The sequence below is a fragment of the Asparagus officinalis genome, chromosome 4 (genome assembly GCF_001876935.1).
Source record: "Asparagus officinalis chromosome 4, Aspof.V1, whole genome shotgun sequence".
NCBI classification, from domain to species: Eukaryota; Viridiplantae; Streptophyta; class Magnoliopsida; order Asparagales; family Asparagaceae; genus Asparagus; species Asparagus officinalis.
The window spans coordinates 26,012,886-26,036,190 of NC_033797.1; the positions used below are offsets into that span (position 1 = coordinate 26,012,886).

Sequence of the window (23,305 nt, forward strand, 5' to 3'; positions counted from 1 at the left end):
GCCGCGTTCTTAGATGATTATCTAAGGCGTCACCTTAGGAACACTTCTATATATATATATATATATATATATATATATATATATATATATATATAGAAGTGTTCCTAAGGTGACGCCTTAGATAATCATCTAAGAACGCGGCCTAAAATCATATGATTGAGCTATATTGTGGATGATCCACTCCATTGAACTTGATCTACATATTCTAAAACCCCAACACACTAAGTTTGGGGTGAATCCGTCGTCGTTTGAGCATTCATCCACTCGTATTGATTTTAACGGTTTAGAATGAATAAAACTTTTCACATGGCTCGACGGAGGGTCAAATGACGATGGGTTCACCCCAAACTTGGTGTGTTAGGGTTTTAGAATATATAGATCAAGTTCAACGGAGAGGATCATCTACAATGTAGCACCGTAGATTTTTTTGAAAAATATTACGGTAGCACATGAGAATACTGCAGTAGAGGCGGGATATTGTAGCTATTCGAAAAAGTCAAAAAATTATTGTAGTAGTTAAAACCGGGATTACTGTAGCTGGGGAAAAAATATATCGTGCTTTGCACGGTGTTCACACTAGTATACACTTATAGGAGGATCTAAAGATTCACTATTCATACTTATAGGAGGAATACTGTAGCATTTAAAAATACTACTGTACCTTATTAAAAATTATTGTAGCATTTAAAAATATAATTACTGTAGCAGAAACAAAAAAAGGGGTTGTGCTTAGCACAAGGTGCACACTAGTATATATATACTAGTGTGAACACCATGCAAAGCAAGACATATATTTTTTTTCCGCTACAGTTATCCCGGTTTAACTGCTACAATAATATTTTTGAATTGCTACAGTATTTCGCCTCTACTACAGTCGTGTGCTATAGTTATATTTTTTCAAAAAATACATAGTGTCCATTTTCTTATTTACTACAGTAATAATGCTGCTGTAAATATTATTGTAGCATTTACTGTAGCATGAATAGTAAATCTTGGGTTCACTCATTTGTACAGAGGAGTAGATAACAGAGGAAAGGAGGCTCCCAGCTCATTTGAAGGGTAAATTTGCAATTATGGATAATTTGGGGGTATATAGGCAAATAACCTAAAATTTATTGCTTTAAGGGCACTTTCGGAAATTACCAGCGCCTCCGTTTTCGATTGGTCCAATGTTGATACGTTATTCCCATTTTCTAGGGATTTTATTTCTGCCACTAAACCCGCAGAGTACTCTTAAACAAAACCACTCCCTCCTCACATCACACGTCACTCTACCATTGCTTATTCATCCACCCGTTCATTGTCCTTAACCTACTCCGCAAACACATCTCACACCACTCTCCGCTCCGCCACCCCCCAAACACCTCTGAGCACCGTTTCTTGCACTAAAACTCTCAGAAACCCTAACTTTTCATCAGCATGGGCTTGGATTCTCTAAAAGAGATCGGAGCTTCAGCGTTAACGAACCTAGTCACTACATTCATCTTTCTCCTAGCATTCGCATTTCTAAGGATTCAACCCGCCAACGACCGAGTCTACTTCTCGAAATGGTACGTTCTCGGCCAAAGATCGAGCCCGGCGAAGAACCGGACGAAGAATTCCTCCGTTGGGAAGTTCGTGAATTTGAATTTGTGTTCGTATTTTACTGTGTTCAATTGGATGCCCAAGGCTTTGATGATGAGGGAGAAGGAGTTGGTCGAGCACGCAGGGTTCGATTCTTTTGCTTTTCTCAGGATCTACATTCTCGGGTATATATGTATTCGTTTTTGTATTAAATGTTGAGATTGTATGAAATGAATTGCTTGCACTAGGGTAAATTCGTTATGCACCCTTGTTCCGGCTTGGAACCTGCTACTACATCAAAACTTTGAAGTTGTAGCGAGATCCCTGCCACTGCATCAAAATTTCAAAGTTGTGATTTAGCCAACAGAACCACTTTATCCTTCTTTAAATTTGCATTAAATTTTGTGGCTAGTAGGATTTGAACCCGGTTGCTCTAACAACATCTTAAAGTACCATGCTAGTATACTAAAACTCTAAAATTGCCATGAGGATTCAGAGTTATAGTTTTATATTTAAGAATATAAAGTGCAATGTTGGATCCGAACTAAACCAGTCCAAAGTGGAAGTGCGATGGTCCCGCATTAACTAAATGAGAAGTCAATTGTGGGTTTATAAGAAATTTCGGTTATCTCTCTAACATCTAGTTTTTAGGGGTGAGTTGTGCCCTTTACTCATTTTTATTAGTAGAAAGGTAAAAAAAAAGTGTTGAGTTATTTAGATAGTAATTAGTCAATGTTGTAAGGACCTATTTGTAAGAATGCACTAATATAAAAGGGGTACCTCTCTATGAGAGAACTAACCCTAATTTTACCCAAAACTCTTCATGGTATCAGAGCCTAGGTGGCGGCTCAAGCCTCTGAAATCGAGGAAACCCATTTTACCCAAAACTCTTCATGGTATCAGAGCCTAGGTGGCGGCTCAAGCCTCTGAAATCGAGGAAACCCTAGGGTCGCCGATTTGGGATCTCTGGTCAACAGCTCTCGTGAAGCCCTAGGTTGTCGAGGGAGGAGGAAAGCTCCTGCTTCGTTGGGTTCGTCGAGGGAGGAGGGCAGCTCTCGTGAAGCCCTAGGTTCGTCGAGGGTGGAGGACAGCTCCTGCTTCGTTATCCGCCCGTCGCCGTTGCGGTCGAACATCTGGGAGACCCTCTTCAGCTCCGTTGGGTTCGTTTTGTTCTCCTTTTTCTTTTCGTCCTTTTTTGGTGATTGAGGGAGACGAAGGGTTTTTTTGCTCAAGTCATTTTTCTTTTGGGGGCTGATTATTGTAGTGTTTTTAGATGAGCATGAATTGGTGGTTGAGATAATGGCAGTGTTGGGTTGTGCAAGTAGATGGAAAGTCGTGATTGCATATTAGTTGAGTTGTGTTTGATCTTGATTCTGTGTGGAGTTTGAGATAAGGGCAGTCAACTGTGAAGATGGGAACATCTGTGACTAGTCAGGAATTGAAGAAGATCCTGGAGGGGGTGACCAGGGTATTTCAGACCAAACTAGAGGAGAATTCTAGTAGGTCAGTCGTGACCGCGTCGGAGTCGGTGCAGGTAATGGAGAGAGTAAAGTTGCTGCCTAATGACATCAAGCTTGAGGGGACAAGAAACTATCTGAGTTGGTCTCGGAGGGCATTGTTGAACCTTCGAATCAAAGGACTTGAAAAGTATGTGAAGAGGGAGTGCACTGAGCCGGAGAATAAGGCGGGTGCTGAGTGGAACACATGGAGTAACACTAATTCTCTTGTGGTTTCTTAGTTGTTGACTTCTGTGTCTCCAACCATAGCTGGGATGGTGGAGTCTATCTCGAGTGCATCTGATGTCTGGAAGACATTGGAGGGGATGTACTCTGGAGCTGGGAGTGTGATGATGATGATGGAAGTGGAAGAGAAGATTGATGCTACCACACAAGGGGAGAAGACAATGCATCAGTATGCAGTAGAGCTACGTCACTTATGGGCAGATTTGGATCACTATGACCCGTTATCACTACAAAACCCAGCAGATGTTCTTTTGGGGAGACAGTATCTTGAGCGCAGACGTGTGGCTCGCTTTCTTAAGGGTCTGAACCCAAAATTTGAGGGAAGGAGGGCAGCAATGTGTCATCTGTCATCTCTCCCCTCTTTGGATGAGGCTATTGCATCGATGGAACAAGAGGAGATCAGACAGAAGGTGATGACAGGTGAGGCCTCACCTGCTGTCCGCTCGGCATTAGTGGTTCCAGGTGCTCACATCAGAGATGATAGAGAATGTTATAATTATGGAAAGAAAGGGCACCTCAGCTACAATTGCCCTCAACCCCGCAACACTGGTGGCAACCGAGGGGGCAGAGGACAGAGAGGTGGCCGTGCAGGTCGAGGAAGCAGGGGACGTGGAGGCCGAGGAGTTGCTCATCTAGCTGTGGCAGAGGAGTTCCAGACTACTGCTGGGATGACTGGGGCTGAAATAACAGAGCTGGAGGAACTACGTCTGTTCAAGCTTCAGGCTGAGAGTTCGAAGGGCAAGGGACAAGTTACTCAGGATCTGGATAACATTACATGCTTTGGTAACTTTGTTAGTTATGCTCATGCGAACAAAGGTACACAGGTTCAGGCACTTGCATCCACTAAAACTCATGTTGATTAGATCATAGACTCAGGTGCATTTAGGCATGTCACAGGAGCATCTAGTGAGTTTGCATTATATTATCCGAGTAAGCATATGCATCCTAAAACAGTTCAGACTGCTGATGGGACATCTCAACCCATCAGGGTACTGGTTCGGTCCATTGCACTTCATCTGTTACCTTGTCATCTGTATTGCATGTTCCTTCGTTTCCAGTTAACTTACTCTCTGTTAGCTCTCTCATTGATCAATTAAATTACACTGTGTTATTTGATCGAGATATGTGTCTTTCAGGAGAAGGAAACTGGGAGGAGGATTGGGACTGGCATCAGGCGTGATGGTCTTTGGTACTTGGACAGGGAGACTGTAATGATTGCTGCTGCTGTTAGCGGAGGGCCAGAGACAGAAGCGATGCTTCAACATTGTCGGTTAGGGCATTTATCTTTTGATAGTTTGAATAGGTTAGAACCTGAGTTAATGAAGAAAGTGAATAGAAAAGAGTTATTTTGTAATGCTTGTGAACTTGGAAAACATACTCGTTCTACTTATAGAATGATTGGTCTTTGAAGCTTTGAACCATTTGCTCTTGTCCATTCTGATGTTTGGGGACCATGTCCTACTACCTCTATTAGTGTTGAACCATTTGCTCTTGTCCATTCTGATGTTTGGGGACCATGTCCTACTACCTCTATTAGTGGTTTTAGATGGTTTGTTACTTTCATTGATTGTTATTCACGTATGGTCTGGATATACATGATGAAACAGAAATCTGAGGTTTGCAAATGTTTTTAAGATTTCTCAGCCTATGTGAAGACACCGTTTGGAGTGCAGGTGAAGATTCTTCGAACAGATAATGGGACTGAGTATGTCAACAAGAAGTTTGTCGCTTTCATCTCTAGTCAGGGAATCCTTCATCAAACCACCTGCCCAGACACCCCTGCTCAGAATGGGGTGGCTGAACGCAAGAACAGACATCTACTGGAAGTGGCACGCTCATTAATGCTGACAATGAATGTGCCTAAGTTTTTATGGAGTGAGGCTGTTATGACAGCAGCTTATCTGATCAATAGGATGCCATCACGAATATTAGGGATGAAGACACCATGTGAGATGCTCTTGGGCTCGAATATTTTTGTTGTTCCACCAAGAGTGTTTGGATGCACATGTTATGTGAGAGATCACAGATTGATGGTGAGTAAACTGGATCCGCAAGCAGTTAAATGTATTTTTATTGGCTACTCATCAAGCCAAAAAGGGTACAAGTGTTGGTGTCCCACTGAAAGAAGGTTGTTTGTCAGTATGTATGTGACTTTTCGGGAGTTTGAACCTTTTTATGGGGAGAAGACGGAGTTGAGTTCCTTGTTTGGAGATGGCTCTACTGATGCTAGTAGAGAGGGGGAGAATGAGAATGAAAATGAGAATGACATTGTGGTTGGGATGATTCTATGTCCTCTTGAGTCACCGAGCAGTGATGGTACACTGCCGAGTAGTGGTGGCGACTCAGGAGGTGATAGTCAAGGTCAGGGGAGCTGAGAGTATACACGAGGAGACAGAAACAGCAGCATGAGCCGCCTCCTGTGCCTATGCCAGTACCCACAAATGTTGATGCCCCAAGTCCCTCCTCTCCAGTGACTTCTTCATCTTCTCCACCTGAGTCGATAGGTAACAAATTCTTCCCTGATACTTCTAATACTCCTATCTTGCTTCGTAGAACCTCGAGAGTCAATGCTGGAAAACCTCCAACTAAGTTTGGTAGTTGGGATACTGACATTGCGAATTACATTTCATATGCATCCATTTCACCTGCATATAAGTCATTCATTGCATCATTGCATTCAGTGCCTGTACCTAACAACTGGCAGGTTGCTAAGCAAGATCCTAGATGGTTGAGTGCCATGCAAGAGGAACTTCAGGCCTTGAAGAAGAATGATACATGGGAGCTGGTACCTTTGCCAGCTGGGAAGCGTGCTGTTAGATGTAAGTGGGTGTATACGGTTAAACAAACTCCAGAGGGCAAGATCGATAGATACAAGGCCAGATTAGTTGCTAAAGGTTACAGCCAAACGTATGGCATTGACTATGACGAGACATTTGCTCCAGTAGCAAAGATGAGCACTGTTAGAGTGTTGGTGTCATGTGCTGCCAACTTCAATTGGCCACTACATCAGCTAGATGTCAAGAATGCCTTTTTGCATGGAGATCTTCAGGAGGAGGTGTATATGGAGATTCCACCAGGCTTCACTACTTCTCAAGTAGCTGGGAAGGTGTGCAAGTTGAAGAAGTCTTTGTATGGGTTAAAACAGTCTCTGAGGGCATGGTTTGACAGATTCAGGTTGGCAGTCTGCAGTATGGGGTACAAGCAATGCAATGGGGATCATACTGTGTTTTGCAGGCACTCTAAAACTCGTATCACCATTCTGACGGTCTATGTTGATGATATTGTTATAACTGGAGATGATGCTGAAGAAATCCTACGGTTGAAGAAAAAATTAAGAGAGAAATTTGAAGTTAAAGATCTGGGACAGTTGAAATACTTCCTCGGAATTGAAATTGCAAGATCGCGAAAGGGTATAGTGCTTTCTCAGCGGAAGTATGCTCTGGATCTTCTCTCAGAGACAGGGATGTTGGGGTGCAGAGTTGCATCTACTCCTATCGAGCAGAATCATAAGATGTGTGCTGAGGGTGGTAACCCAGTGAGTAAAGAGCAATATCAAAGATTAGTTGGACGACTTATATACCTATGCCACACGAGACCTGATATTACACATGCTGTGAGTGTGGTGAGTAGATATATGCATGATCCCAGAGAGCAGTATATGAAAGCAGTTCGCAGAATTCTTAGATATATTAAGGGAAGCCCAGGAAATGAGTTGTGGTTCAGAAGTTCTGGACATTTGAGAGTTGAAGGCTATTGTGATGCTGATTGGGCAGGTTGTATGGATGATCGTAGGTCCACTACAGGCTACTGTGTATTTATTGGAGGTAACCTCGTATCTTGGCGTAGCAAGAAGCAAGATGTGGTGGCTAGGTCTACAGCTGAGGCCGAGTACAGGGCCATGGCAGTTAGTCTGTGCGAGTTGATGTGGGTCAAAAACATATTATCTGAGCTGCACTTGTTTAGAAGAGACTCCTTACAACTTTGGTGTGATAACAAATCGGCGATTAATATTGCAAACAATCCAGTTCAGCATGATCGCACCAAACATGTAGAGATTGATCGGTTCTTTATCAAGGAACAACTGAATAGAGGAGCTCTGACTTTGAGCTATGTGAAATCAGAAGAGCAGCTAGCTGATTGTTTAACAAAAGGATTAGGTTCTAGAGAGTATGATATCTTTTGTAACAAGATGGGGATGGTTGATATCTATCGCCCATCTTGAGAGGGAGTGTTGAGTTATTTAGATAGTAATTAGTCAATGTTGTAAGGACCTATTTGTAAGAATGCACTAATATAAAAGGGGTACCTCTCTATGAGAGAACTAACCCTAATTTTACCCAAAACTCTTCAAAAAGGTACATCTTTTAAAAGTGGAGGAAAATTTTCAGAATCCATGTAGTACAGTGTGTTCTATATAGACAATAAATGTGTAGTTCCATCCCTGGAAAAAAGCTATATAAATTTGTCATATACCTGTAGTTTGACCTTGGAGTTTCCAGTACACCGTCTCATGAGTGCTAAATTAATTTCTTGAGAGGGATTATAAGCTGAAGCTAAACTTTTTTTTACCCCAGATAGGTCATAACATTGTGCATTAGTAACCCAAAAACGAGAAAAAAAACATGCACTTTTTTGAGGGTCAAGCAAAATTTTGAATACAACTAGCGCATGTATATCATAAATCCATAATATGCATCTTCAACCCTATTCTCGACCTGGTAATAGAACTTATTTTGCTACGTAGAAGTGTATATATAAATTAGTTAGTAATGAATGTGCCCATGCTAATATCTGCTTACCCACTGGGAAATGAATATGCTCCATACTACTGCTACTGAAAGTTGGTAGATGCTCTTATAGTTATTAATAGTTGTGTGTATTTGAAAAATACTTCATTTTGATGAACGAGAGGATTGGGTAGCAGGTGAATTCATTTATTTGTTTACATCTACGTAACTCTGATGTCACAGTTCATTTGTTAAGAAGTTCGTTAGTCATATGTAAATATTTGGATGCATCACTATGTGAAAAAAATTATTACTTCTCAATTTGGGTTGCTTATTTTGATTCTCATTTGCTTTTCCTGACAGGTTGAAGATATTTTTCCCCATAACAATCCTAGTTTTATTGGTCCTTATTCCTGTCAACGTGTATCATGGGACGTTGCTCAAACTTCAGAAAGAAATAGTATTCAGCAACATTGATAAGCTTTCAATATCAAACGTTGATGCTGGATCTAAACTGTAAGTTTAGTCTGTTTTTACTATACTGTGCCCCTAATTAACAGTAACATTTGTGTATTTTAACGATGGCCTTCCAACAATCTCTTGATTGTACATCCTATTATATCTTTGAAGAATAGAACGTCAAAGTCATCGAATTTTTATCAAATAGAATCAAAATATTAAATATTGGAAAACAATCAAAATGATTTACCATTTGTGACATCCCTATAGAATGTATGAGAGGCTACTTGGATTTTGGTTGAATGGTCTGGTGAAAAGAATAGTTATTCGAGAGAAAAATGTTATACTTGTGGTGAAATGCACTTCTGTCTCCTCAGTTATGAAAGAGTAATATGGAATTTAGAAGGCCATCAAACAAAAATCCACCATTATAGATGTTCATATGTCTAGTGCTTCAAATTTCTTTTGATATAAGAATCTACCATGTAGCATTATGAACAATTTTAGTCTTCATCTGTTCAAATTCCCTTTTTAACTTGTTTACATCCTGTTTGTTTGAGGATAACGTGTTTGTATCCTTAATTCCTTACTTGTTAACTTTTAGGTTATGGGTTCACCTATTATTGGAGTACTTACTCACCATGTGGACTTGCTTTTGCCTCTATAAGGAGTATGATAGTATAGCCTCCTTAAGATTGCAGTTTCAGGCATCGCAACATCGACGTGCTGATCAATTCACTGTAAGTATTTGTTGTATTCTTACAAACTCCCCCAACAATCATCCACTAGAGTCTGCCCTGCTTTATAAGTCTATCTAGGATATTGAAGGTTCTTTATTCATTTTCCTCTCGTTTTTCTTCAAGTTAGCTAGGTGATATTGTAGTGTTCCATTTTGATTTGAGATCATCTTGGATTAGACTGAACTTTGAATGTTGGTATTACATGTCACATCCATAATAGCAAATATTGCCTTGTTTTAACTCCTTTATACAGAAAAATTTGAATAAATGCATCTATATAACTGCTTTTAATCTACCACGAACCTAATTAATGAAAACCAGACAATTTTGCCAGTCAAAGTTAATTCTTTCTCTGATATAATAACGTGACAAATCAGAATTAAGTATAATCCACCTTACTTTATTTTGAGCTAAGAAAAAAGACACAATTCAGTGATATGCATTGACTTATTCGTCTTACTAAGTAACCTCGAGCCAAGCATAGAGTGACACAAACATGTTCACTTAATGGCCACACGAAGGTATAATCCAACAATCATTTTCTTTACTTTTTTTAACCACTTCAACTTTGTCACATTTATTTGGTAGTTTTAGACTCAGTAATCATGTCTAAATGATTTTTTTTGGGTATCTTTTTGTAGGTCCTTGTCAGAAACTTCCCACATATCACTGGGGGTACAATATCAAAATGTGTGGATGATTACTTTCAAAGGAACCATCCTGACCATTATCTAGGCCACCAGGTGTTTAACTACTTGTAGAAATTAATCTCTTGCTTCGTCGTTATAATTCCCAGTATGTTTACTTGAAGAGTGATTATAAGAATAAAAAAATGTCTTGTTTGACAGTTCCTATGACTCTTTTATGTTTTGATTTCTTTTTTTTTTAATTCAATGCTTATACTCACTGAATTTGTAACCAGAATATACAAAATTTTTCAGGCTGTATACAATGCAAACAAATTTGCAAAGCTTGTGAAGAAAAAGAAAAAACTCAAAAACTGGTTGGACTATTACTGTCTCAAATTTGAGAGAAATCCAGATAAAAGGCCAACCATAAAGGTTAATCAATTTCAACCTTTTCTCTGAAGAAGACGACTTTTTAGTTAATTTTCTTCTAATATAGTATATGTGACTGTGTCTGCAATATATTATTATTCTTCCAGAGTATTTAACTCTTTTGGTTATATCTTATATCAGAAAAGGTGTCTCGGCCTTTTTGGTGAAAGAGTGGATTCGATTGAATCCTACAAAGAGAGGATCAAAGAGCTGGACAAGAAGGTGTGTCTTTTAAACTTAACTCTGTTTTATATCAATGTTTACATATATATATGTTCAGTGTATTGATGTCAAATAGTTGATAAATGATCAATTTGTTTCCTTCAGTTATCATACTGATACATCTTTATCTAAGGACTTCATGTAACCTTCCATAGAACTGAATGGACGAATAGAATTCATATAGCCGACGCCAAAATTTTGGGATAAAAGCCTTGTTGTTGTTTTCACTCATCCAAGAATTAATTTTCCAGGTGTTTGTTTTGTTTCGTTTTTCGATACTAGTCCATTAGATATTGTATATTTTGAACTTAGTCATTAAAATAATTGAAATTGCTATCACGTCCCTCAATTCTCGACTTAGTTTGAAATTAATCCCTCAAATCATTGAAATTGCTACTAGGTCGCCTATTACTTGAGATGTTTTGAAATTAATACGTTCAGTCAAGAGTAGAAGTAGCATTCAGAGGAATTAATTTGAAACAATTTATGAGAACTAATGGATTTAATAACAATTTCAATGATTTAATGGACTAATGTCAAATTAACTTAAGAACTGGGGACCTAATAGCAATTTCAATTATTTACGGGACTAGTTTCAAAGTATGAAAGATTTAAGGGACTAATATAAAAAATTCACCAACGTCTTTGTTTCAGTTGGCAGCTGAGAAGGAGATGGTTCTTAAAAATCCCAAGGCCGTGGTTCCTGTAGCTTTTGTTACCTTTGATTCAAGATGGGCTGCTGCTATTTGTGCACAGACACAACAAAGTAGGAACCCAACACGCTGGTTAACATATTGGGCACCTGAACCACGTGATGTCTATTGGAAGAATCTCGCTATACCGTTTGTTTCTCTTGGCATCAGAAAGATACTAATGTCTGTTGCAGCATTTGCACTCTTATTCTTTTACATGATCCCTATCGCCTTTGTGCAAACGATTGCAAATCTTGAAACTCTTGAAAAGTATGCTCCTTTCCTCAGGCCAGTGGTAGAACAGTAAGTATTAAGATCATATATTCTTCAGTTGTTTAGTACTCTCCGCCTATATTTGATGGACCATATTCACGGTGACTATGAATATATAATACATTTTGTTGGATAAGTACATTCACTTCATTATCACCATCTTAAACTATATGTGGAAAATACTCATTTGCAATTAGTATTCCTTATAGAAATAAGTGGGAAGGTTCATTTTCGAGAAGCGTTGTTTGACTGCTGTATAATCTTTTGATAAAATTGTGAATTTAAGGGAATCTTTGTCGGTGAGTATGCTAAGCACTTGATACTGAATACGTACAGGACAGTGTTAACGCAGCAAAATTCTGCATGTATTAATCAAAGATAATGCACACATTAGTTCAGATGTTACATGATTTAAATGGTTCCATAATAATTTGGCATGTCCCTTCAGAAGCCTATTGTTGTCCTTGCTTTCAGTTGAAAGCACAGAAGGTCAACATAGAAGCCAAAGGCCCAAAGTCTTACAAGGATCCTTCTATATTAAAGAAAATTAGCAAGAACCAACATATCTTTGTTAACATGGCCACTCTTCTATTATAAAGTTGCACCCGTAAAAGATCATTAAGGAAAGGGTAACCATCCTGAGTTTATTTCTTATGAGTTACTTTTATGAAATTGCACTGGATGAAATTTATGGACATTGTCTTCATAATCAATACATAAATGTAATATGCACTGACGATGCATGTTTATTTATTGCAGGAAGGTAATAAAATCCTTCTTACAGGGATTTCTTCCTGGGCTAGCTTTAAAAATTTTCATGTGTATCCTTCCAAAAGTTCTGATGATTATGTCGAAAGTTGAAGGACACTTCTCATTATCAGCACTTGAAAGAAGGGCAGCAGATCTATATTTTTACTTTATCGTAATAGATGTATTCATGGGAAGCATAGTCACCGGAACAGCTTTTGAACAACTAAAATCTTTGCTTCATCAGCCACCGTCTCAGTAATTCTCTTTTGCTTCCTTTCTGGCTACTATTGGTGCTTATTTTGTTGGTTGATCTCTCTATGTTGACATTTCTTCTAGTTAGAATAGTTTCATGTTTAGAATATAAACGCTTTTCCAATGACTCCACAACTTTTATTAATAAAGTCAACAAGTTTGCACTAAATTATACATGTCATACATTAGAAGCAAGATAAATTAAGTTTTGAAAGGGATTTTCTTATCCAAGGCTGCCGCCTTTTGTTGAACCACTAAGCTGCATTGCTAAACTTACATGTACCACTTGTATTTATTCTTTTTTCCTTTTCCATAAATTCAAACTACACAGCGTTGCAAGATTATTCAGTTAATTTGATCCCTTGGCAATAAATTGCTCCTAAAGTTGTGTGTGTGTGCAGATAGATGAGAGGCTTGTGTGCATTTTGGAAGGATTGGTTTTGATCTCTTCTGGACTCAAATCTATTGGCATGCTATACATTCAGTTTACATTATACTTATATTTGCCAATTATCTTACGTTTATGCGAAAAATGAAACTTTCACCTTCTCTGGGTCTCAACATATTTTTTATGTGTGCAGGTTTCTACTCTAATTTACTTGCCAGATTCTGTACTCAATCCTGTTTCTGTCTTTTTCTTACAGGATTCCAAGTACTGTTGGTGTATCAATACCGATGAAGGCTACATTTTTTATCACATATATAATGGTTGATGGATGGTCTTCTATTGCCAGTGAGATACTTCGAATCACGCCATTGGTCATATATTCTCTTAAGAACATGTTTTTAGTAAAAACGGATAGAGATAGAGCGAAAGCAATGAAACCTCCACGCATTAAGCTTACTGATACTCTTCCAACTATCCAGCTATACTTTCTTCTTGGACTTGTTTATGCGGTTGTCAGCCCAATACTTCTTCCATTTATACTGGTTTCCTTTGCCTTTGCCTACCTTGTTTACAGACATCAGGTAAATTACTGCATAAAATAAGTCATATCTCGCTTTGCTTAATACTTTTTCTGTTTAGCTGAAGAAGTTGTAGTGTCAGATAAATTAAATACCTATGGTGAGACTATTAGGTTGCATCCATTTGGAGCTGCAAACTCTTGTTATTATGGCTACTGCCTGCTTTATACTGCCATTCTAGGATAGTCGATTATTTGGCATTGTAGATGAAAACTTCATTTACAGCTCTTATTCTAAAAAGAAATACTGCAAGCTATAATTCATAGGTGTATTTCAGAAATTTTGACAGCCTGCTCATCAGTATTTTATCCTTTAATATAATAATTTGTAAGTTTCAGCTATTGTTTTTCTAATCAACTTTTCGTTAAAACTATATTCTGTTTTTCCATATCGAGGAGCTGCATGTCGGAGTCTGTCAAGAAAGAAAGAACCTTCATTTTTTATAGTGTAACATTGTACTGCAAATATAGATTATTCTTACTGTATAAACTTCGAGCTTGTGGAACTTATGATTTTCCTTTGTGGTTTTCAGATAATTAACGTGTATAATCAAAAATATGAAAGTGCCGGTGCATTTTGGCCACATGTTCACACCCAGATGGTAATAAGCTTGCTAATATCTCACATACTTCTGCTCGGTTTACTCAGCACAAAGAAGGCTGCATATTCCACTCCATTACTTCTCGCTTTGCCTCTACTGACATTTTGCTTTCACAAATATTGCAAAAGTCGATTCGAGCCTGCTTTCAGGAAACAGTCTCTAGAGGTAAGTTCAGTTAATGTGTCTTTCCCTTTTAAATCTCTCTAGTTCATTGTATAGTAGAACAGTTTCTGAGTGTTCCAAATTCTTTTTAGGGTAAATTTCACAAAATCCTCTTGGACTTTAGGGGGTTTAACACAAACCATCCACTGAACTTTCATAATTGTACTAAACACCTCTAAGCTATTGGGAATCTCATTGACGGTGTTAGAATTCCTCACCAACGTAGATTGTTCTGGAATAATTTTCTAAGTTCTTTCTAGAAATATCCTACAAAATATCTACCAAAAAATTTCTAGGAAGGTACAAGTGTATGACTAGTATTTATTCTTCTTGAAACTTCTTACTAATGTATAGTTAGGATTGATTTTTCTACACACTTCCTAGACCACTTAAGCAACTATAAATAGGGGTCTTGGGCTCTCATTTGTGCAAGCAAGCAAGAAGTGAGCTTGAGAGCTTGAGTGTGTAGTGTAGGCTTGTGTGAGTGTCCACCAAAATAAAAGAGTTGTGTGAAAGTGAGGTGTTCTTGTAAGAGCAAGTATTGTACTCTCTAGTGTTCTATAGACAAAAGTTCCCTTTGTGTAGATAGTTGTATTCTCCAAAAACCAATAGTTTGGTATCAGCGCAGGCGATTAGGACCTGTGTTGAGAGTGTGCCAGTCGGTCGGGGACCGTATTCGAGACGCTGTTTGAGGGTGATCTTTGACGTGCACAATTCAGGATTGTGAAGCTTGTGCTTCTGGGATAAAGCTTACTTGGAATGTGAGGACAACCAAGTCATTATGTCAGATTAAATCAGCGCTCCTAGCAGTATGGAGAAGCTCAACGAGTATAACTATCGAGATTGGCGGAAGTGTATTAAGTCCTATCTCAGAGATCAGGACTTATGGGATATCGTTGATGGCGATGACAACTCACCACCAACAGAGAATGCACAGACAATCAAGAAGTGGAATATAAAAACGGGGAAAGCTTTGTACGTGATTTAGACCACAATAGACAAAAGTCCGCTTTCACGTATTGAAGACGCGGAAACACCTAAACAAGTATGGGACGCGCTTGCTGCTCTCTTCTCAAAGAAAAATGATGCTCGCCTTTAGCTGCTCGAGAGAGAGCTCATGATCACATCACAAGGTACACAGGCTATTAGTGACTACTTTCAAAAAGTTAGAAGCTTGTGCCGTGAAATAGAGCAATTAGATACAACTGCTAAAATTGGTGAAGATAGAATGAGAAAAATTATATGCAATAGTTTAAAACCAGAATACACCGGATTTATCACGACAATACAAGGTTGACCAGTTCAACCTTCTCTAAATGAAATGGAAAATATACTGGCAAACCAAGAACCTCTCTTAAAACAAATTGCGTAATGAGGAGACACTTTTGGTAGTAAAAGGAGCCAAGAAAATAGGCGCAGTAGCAATAAATGTGAAGAAAAGAAGTCTCGAAGGTAGCAAGGGAGCTCAAACTCAAGGGGAGCTCAACATGGTCATGGAAGAGATGATCGACGTGCACGGTAAAGTGATGAGTGCTTCAATTGTGGAAACAAGGGTTAGTTCGCTCGAGATTGCTGGTTGAAGAAAAAATGCAGCACAAGGAAACATGGTGACGTCAAAGAGCCATTGAGATGAAGATGATAGTGAAGAGGAGTGGGATGTTCAAGCATCATTCGCTACAACAAAGGTTGTTGACTTCACATAGGGAAAGGAGTATCTCGACAAGGAAGATGACCTGGTCGAACCGAATGATAAGGCACTTGCAGCCATAAACTCGTAAGTCGTAAATTACAACAATGATTGGATCGTTGATTCAAGCTACTCCAACCATATGACGGACGACAAAGAGAAAATGCAGATCATGTCCAACTATAAAGGAGGAAGAGTTGTTGTGACCGTTAATAACTCTAAGTTGCCGATTACTCACATTAGTAACACAGTAATTGTGCATCGCTTTAGTCCTAATCAAGTGCAGCTGCAGAATGTCTATCACGTTCCTGGAATGAAGAAGATTCTATTGTTAGTCTTTCAATTGACAAGTTCTAGCAACCACGTAGTCTTTGGTCCTAAAGACGTAAAAGTGTATCGGAATTTAAAGTACTCCGGTACTCCGATTATAGAAGGTCGAAGACTAGAGTCTATTTATGTAATGTCAGCAGAAGGGACATATGTAGAGAAGACACAAAAGAATGAGACAAAAGACCCGTGACACGCAATACTAGGGCATGTTAGCTACCACAAATTAAAGATAATGATGCGGCGGTCAATGCTCAAGGATCTTCCTCATATAAAGATTCGTGAAGATACCATTTGTGCTGGATGTCAATATGGTAAGACACATCAAATACCCTATAAGGAGTCCAAGTATAGAGCAAAAGAACTATTGGAGCTGATTTATTCGGATGTTTTCGGTGCAGTCAAACAACCATCAATAAGTGGATGTCGATACATGGTAACCTTCATCGACGACTTCTCCAGGTATGTCTGGGTGGACTTTATGAAAGAAAAGTCTGAGACATTAGAAAAGTTTAAGAAGTTTAAGGAGAAGATAAAAAGTGAAGTTGATAAGAAGATCAAGTGCCTGCACACCGATAATAGAGGTGAGTTCACATTGAGAGATTTCTATGACTACCTTAGAGATTATAAAAGTCGACAACAGTTGACTTACTCGTTAGGCTCTGTTTGGCAAAACTAGCTGAAAGCTGCGAGATTATAGCTGAAAGCTGTCAAGCTAGCTGAAAGCTGTGAAATTGTAGCTGAAAGCTGATAGCTGTGTAGCTAGCTGATTGACTAGAGCTATTTGACAAAAGAAGCTGTACAACTAGCTTAAATTTGTTAAATGACTAAAAAGATCATGTAATATTATTGATATAAAATTAGAATTATTAGGGGCAAAAACGGAAGCAAAAAATTGACAGCTCTTTCCCAAAGACAAACGATACTTGAGATAGCTTTTCAAAAGCTACTTGCAAAAGACACAATCTCCAAAATAATCTCCTCCTATTTTTGGTCACCAAACAGCTCTACTAGCTTATTGACCAAGTCAATAAGACACAAACTCTTAGACAAGACACTTTTTTTGGTTGCCAAACAGTGCCTTACTCGGGGACTCTACAACAAAACAGTGTGGCAGAAAGAAAGAATCGGCATCTTGCATAAACATGTCGAAACCTGATGCATGCAAAGGACGTGCCTAGTCGCTTCTGAGCGGAATGCATGAAGACGGCAGTGTGTATTACAAATCGACTACTACAAGCAAGGCTCAGATTTATTTCACCCTTTCAGAAGCTACAGAATCTCAAGCTAGCTGTAAAGCCATTTAAAAGTCTTCTGATGCATATGCTATGTACTCGTACCGAATCCCTTGCATGCCAAGTTTGATAAGAAAGCATTGCGATGCATTCTCATCAGCTATTACTATGAGAAAAGGTATGGAAGTGTTGTGATCCTAGAACTGATAAATGCTACATTTCACGCAACGTTGTCTTCGATGAAGCATCATCTTGGTGGTCTCAAGAGGTAATCTGTTAGACTCTAAAAATTTAGAAGTCAAGTTACAAGAGAAACTACAGAAGGAAGGACAAGAAAATAATAATTCACTAAGTACAGAAGCCCCAGAGCAACAAGTCACTCTAGAAGATTTCATACAACCTAGTTCTTCTATAAACTCATGGAGGATAGGAGTACATGAATCACCTGAGGAATCTCGACCAAATCAAATGGAAGAAATTGAAGATGAGCCACAACAACATAGAAGATCGAGCAAACAGAAGAAGTCAAATCCCAGGTACGCCAATGCAGCTCTTGCTGAAGTAGATAGTTTTAAAGAGTCAACAACCTTTTAAAAAGCAACTAAGAGCGTTGGATGGAGAAAGGCAATGGAAGAAGAGGTAGCAACTCTATTGCAGAACCAAAAATAAGACTTAATGCTGAAACCTAAAGATGTGAAGCTTATATCATGTAAATGGGTTTATAAAGTAAAGACTTGTCCAGATGGGTATATCGAAAGATATAAGGCCTGACTGGCAGCTCATGGATTCTCACAACAGTATGGACTGGACTATGATGAGACGTTTAGTCCAATAGCTAAAATAACTACAATACGTATCCTTCTAGCCTTGGCAGCAAATAAGTCATGGAAGTTATGGTAGATGGATGTGAAGAATGCCTTATACATGGAGAGCTAGATTGAGATATATACATGGAGCAACTAGAAGGCTTTAAAAATCTTGAACATTCAGAATACGTCTGTAAGTTGAGAAAAGCTCTATGGACTAAAACAAGCTCCACGAGCATGGTATATTAAGATAACAGAATTGTTGGTGCATAATGGATATGCACTAACACCAGCAGATTCAAGCATGTTCGTAAAATTTGAAGAAGGGAGACTAACAATAGTTCTAGTGTACGTAGGTGACCTTATCATCACTGGAGATGATGAACTAGAAATTCATCGAATTAGAGAGAATTTGGCAGAACGATTTCAAATAAAAGAACTTGGAGAACTCAAACACTTTCTTAGGCTTGAGGTTGAACGAATAGAAGAAGGGATGTTCTTGCACCAACACAAGTATGCAAAAGATCTCTTGCAGAAATTTGGGATGCTAGAGTGCAAGTCAATCACAACGCCTATGGAGCTGAATGCAAGAGTTTGTGCAGAAAAAAGTAAAGAGTTGGTGAATTTGACTACATACAGACAATTGTTAGGCAGTCTAATCTATCTAACTATTACAAGGCCTGACATCTCATTTGGAGTTGGAGTAGTAAGCCCGTTTATGTAAAAGCTGACAAAACCTCATTTAGGAGTAATTCGACGAATATTGATGTATGTAAAAGGAACACTTGACTTTAGAATACTATACAGGAAAGGAGAATTACTGAAAGTCATTGGACATTGCGGATTTCGTTAGAGATCATGACACTCGTCGATCAACAACTGGGTATGTATTTAGTCTTGGATCAGGAGAAGTATCTTAGTGTAGCAAAAGACAATCGACAGTGTCGCTTTCAACTACCGAGGCGGAGTACAAAGCAACAGCTAGTCGACCTATTCGGTACCTCTCCATTGCGACAATCAATCAGCTATTCGGTTGGCAGAGAATTTAGTTTTTCATGCGAGAACAAAGCACATAGTGATCCATCATCACTACATAAGAGAAAAGGTGCTACAAAGAGAAATACAGATGCAACCAATCAAGAGCAAAGAGCAAATAGCGGACATTTTCACCAAGAGCTTGATTCCTTCTAAGTTTACAGAATTTCGAGATTGACTTAGGATGATTGCAAGAGCGAATAAAGTTGGTGATGAGGGGGAGTGTTAGAATTCCTCACCAACTTAGATTGCTCCAGAATAATTTTCTAGAACTTTTTTCTAGAAATATCCTACAAAATATCTATCAATAACTTTCTAGGAAGATACATGTGTATGACTAGTATTTATTTTTCTAGAAACTTCTTACTAATGTATGGCTATGATTGATTCTTCCACACACTTCCTAGCTCTCTTAAGCAACTATATATAGGGGTTTTGGGCTCTCATTTGTGTAAGCAAGCAAGAAGTGAGCTTGAGAGCTTGAGTGTGTAGTGTAGGCTTGTGTGAGTATCCACCAAAATAAAAGTAGTGTGAAAGTGAGGTGTTCTTGTAAGAACAAGTGTTGTACTCTCTAATATTCTATAAATAAAAGTTACCTTTGTGTAGAGAGTTGTATTCTCTAAAACCAACAGATGGTGGTAACATACAATATTAATGCGCGTCAAGTAAAATGTCAAAATATGTGATCTGGTGGTTAGTCTTGTTCTCTCACATTAATGTTCGTCATTCATAATTTCCTTCAGAAGTTTTGATTTGTCATACTTCAAAGTTACTACTCTACCCTTTAACACTAATTGAGAATTTTTGCTGCTTCACAGGATTAGTAGAATTTTAGAAAGGATAAATTACTCTAAACCCCAAAGAACTTTCAATGTTATTGGAGTAAACCCCCAATAACTTTCAAAATGCCTTTTATGTTGTTTTTTGTTTCTAATCTACGAGTGTTATCTACAAAACGCATAAATTTATTGCGGGTTATCTACAATTCCAAAAAGTGATTGGGGGTTTAGTGCGATTTTAAAAGTTATTGGGAGTTTACTGCAGAACGCTGACAGTTTTTGGGGGTTTGGGGGGAGACGGGGGCTTCTCTTATTTATAAAGTTTAAGGAAGCTTCCTCTGATTCAGGGGGTTTGTGCAATTTTTACCCTTCTTTTTAAGCGTAAACATTACCATATATAGAATGAATCTTCCATCATTTTTTTCATTTCATTTTGTGTGTGTGAATTTACAGGAAGCAATGGATAAAGACATTAAAGAAAAAGCCACTGAACCCAGCATTAATCTTAAAGACTATTTGGCTGATGCATACTTGCACCCTATTTTCCATTCAATTGAGGAAACAGAGATGATTGATATCGAAGATGATCAGAGCCAAACAGATAAAGGTTCGCCGAGGAGTAATATAGTCAGCTCCCCTTATTCATCTCCTAAATATTCATTTGACAATGTATTCGATGCATAACAATACAAACATTTCTTTGATGAATGTTGGCTACTCTATTAATCTCATATTCATTTCTTCATTCTTTTTTTTTTCTTTTTTTTTCTTTTTTTCTTTTTCTTTTTCTTTTTTTCCTCCACTAAAATTGTAAGAATGTAAATGTGTATATGACAGATTTGTTTTTCGATCAATGATGGGAGTTTAAAAACAAAGTTAAATAAAATTTTCAGTTTCTTGTAATTTTTTAAAGTGGAATGTTTTTTCACTTTGGTCTCTTGACTTATTTGAAGGCCTCTTACTTGTTTGCAGTACAATTAATACGTCAAAATGAATGTCTAAAACTTAATGTTCTGATTGAATAATGGAAATCCGAAATTTTAGCTGCACTTTTTGATGATTTGATTTATGTTCTTATAAATTGCGTAGCTGCACTTTTTGATGATTTGATTTATGTTCTTATAAATTGCGGGAATTCTTCTCCCCTAGGTTTCACCCCGATTTGGAGAGAACCAATTTTATATCGTTGCGACTCTTGAGGGTGAATTCAGGGAAGTATAAGCGGAACTATAATCGGAACATTGCACCCATTAATAAGTTATGAAAGTGGGGTGAATCGTGTTCCCTACATTTCCTTGTCCACTGTTCCCCCCAATTCAAATAGGGCATTAAGAATCTTAAATTTTTTTTAAGGTTAGTTGCAAAGATACTATTTTTATTTTTTAAGAAAACAAAGACATTATTTTAATTATCTAATAAAAGTCAATTCCTCATGTGGACAACTACAAACCCTCAGAAAACTAACCGTCAAAACATAAATTTTCACTCCCGGATGGCCCATGTAGCGCGGGCTCGATCCTGTGATCCAAATAATTAATACTATATTCAATTTGATATAACTAGATTTTAACTGGGCCCCACTAAATCTGAAAGAGGCATCACCTCTTTATGTTGGAACTCTATTAATCTCATATTCATTTCTTCATTCATTTTTTTCTTTTTCTTTCTTTCTTTTTTATTTTTTTGCCTCCACTAATCTTGTAAGAATGTAAATGTATATGACAGATTTGTTTTTCGATCAATGATGGGAATTTAGGAACAAAGTTAAATAAAATTTCCAGTTTCTTGTAATTTTTAAAATGGAATGTTTTTTTTTTCTCTTTGGCCTCTTGACTTATTTGAAGGCCTCGATCTTACTTGTTTGCAGTACAATTAATACGTCAAAATGAATGTCTAAAACTTAATGTTCTGATTGAATAATGGAAATCCGAAATTTTAGCTGCACTTTTTGATGATTTGATTTATGTTCTTATAAATTGCGGGAATTCTTCTCCCCTAGGTTTCACCCCGATTTGGAGAGAACCAATTTTATATCGTTGCGACTCTTGAGGGTGAATTCAGGGAAGTATAAGCGGAACTATAATCGGAACATTGCACCCATTAATAAGTTATGAAAGTGGGGTGAATCGTGTTCCCTACATTTCCTTGTCCACTGTTCCCCCCAATTCAAATAGGGCATTAAGAATCTTAAATTTTTTTTAAGGTTAGTTGCAAAGATACTATTTTTATTTTTTAAGAAAACAAAGACATTATTTTAATTATCTAATAAAAGTCAATTCCTCATGTGGACAACTACAAACCCTCAGAAAACTAACCGTCAAAACATAAATTTTCACTCCCGGATGGCCCATGTAGCGCGGGCTCGATCCTGTGATCCAAATAATTAATACTATATTCAATTTGATATAACTAGATTTTAACTGGGCCCCACTAAATCTGAAAGAGGCATCACCTCTTTATGTTGGAACTCTATTAATCTCATATTCATTTCTTCATTCATTTTTTTCTTTTTCTTTCTTTCTTTTTTATTTTTTTGCCTCCACTAATCTTGTAAGAATGTAAATGTATATGACAGATTTGTTTTTCGATCAATGATGGGAATTTAGGAACAAAGTTAAATAAAATTTCCAGTTTCTTGTAATTTTTAAAATGGAATGTTTTTTTTTTCTCTTTGGCCTCTTGACTTATTTGAAGGCCTCGATCTTACTTGTTTGCAGTACAATTAATACGTCAAAATGAATGTCTAAAACTTAATGTTCTAATTGGATAATAGAAATCCGAAATTTTAGCTGCACTTTTTGATGATTTGATTTATGTTCTTATAAATTGCGGGAATTCTTCTCCCCTAGGTTTCACCCCAATTTAGAGAGAACCAATTTATATCATTGTGACTCTTGAGGGTGAATTCTGCTGTCAAAATATAAATTATTAGCATGCATATAAATCCAAAAAATAAATTTAACAAAAAACTAGCCTAATCAGGTAGCAGTCGCACAAATCAATGCACTACCCTAGAAGATTAAGGACCCGCCTATCGCCCTGACGCAGATGATCTCCTCTCCCCTAGCGGTAAACACCCCCGGAAATGGCCGACCTCCTGTACTCGGGCGAGAGTATAGAGCTTCTTCTCAGATGAAGACGATTGCCCAAAATAAAATTTTATAATAAAAGAGGATTTTTGAGAGAGAGAGAGAGAGAGAGAGAGAGAGAGAGAGAGAGAGAGAGAGAG

At 37.9% G+C, this 23,305-nt stretch overlaps 1 protein-coding gene across 1 annotated transcript; it reads left to right on the forward strand.

Annotated features, from left to right (window-relative positions):
- Positions 1,353 to 20,930, forward strand: LOC109837015 (CSC1-like protein At1g32090). The gene is made up of 11 exons (XM_020405093.1): positions 1,353 to 1,748; positions 8,396 to 8,548; positions 9,096 to 9,231; positions 9,873 to 9,974; positions 10,173 to 10,292; positions 10,431 to 10,511; positions 11,166 to 11,506; positions 12,236 to 12,481; positions 13,123 to 13,447; positions 13,977 to 14,210; positions 20,530 to 20,930. The coding sequence occupies exons 1-11, from the start codon at positions 1,420 to 1,422 to the stop codon at positions 20,758 to 20,760; spliced, it is 2,298 nt and encodes a 765-aa protein (XP_020260682.1). The 5' UTR covers positions 1,353 to 1,419; the 3' UTR covers positions 20,761 to 20,930.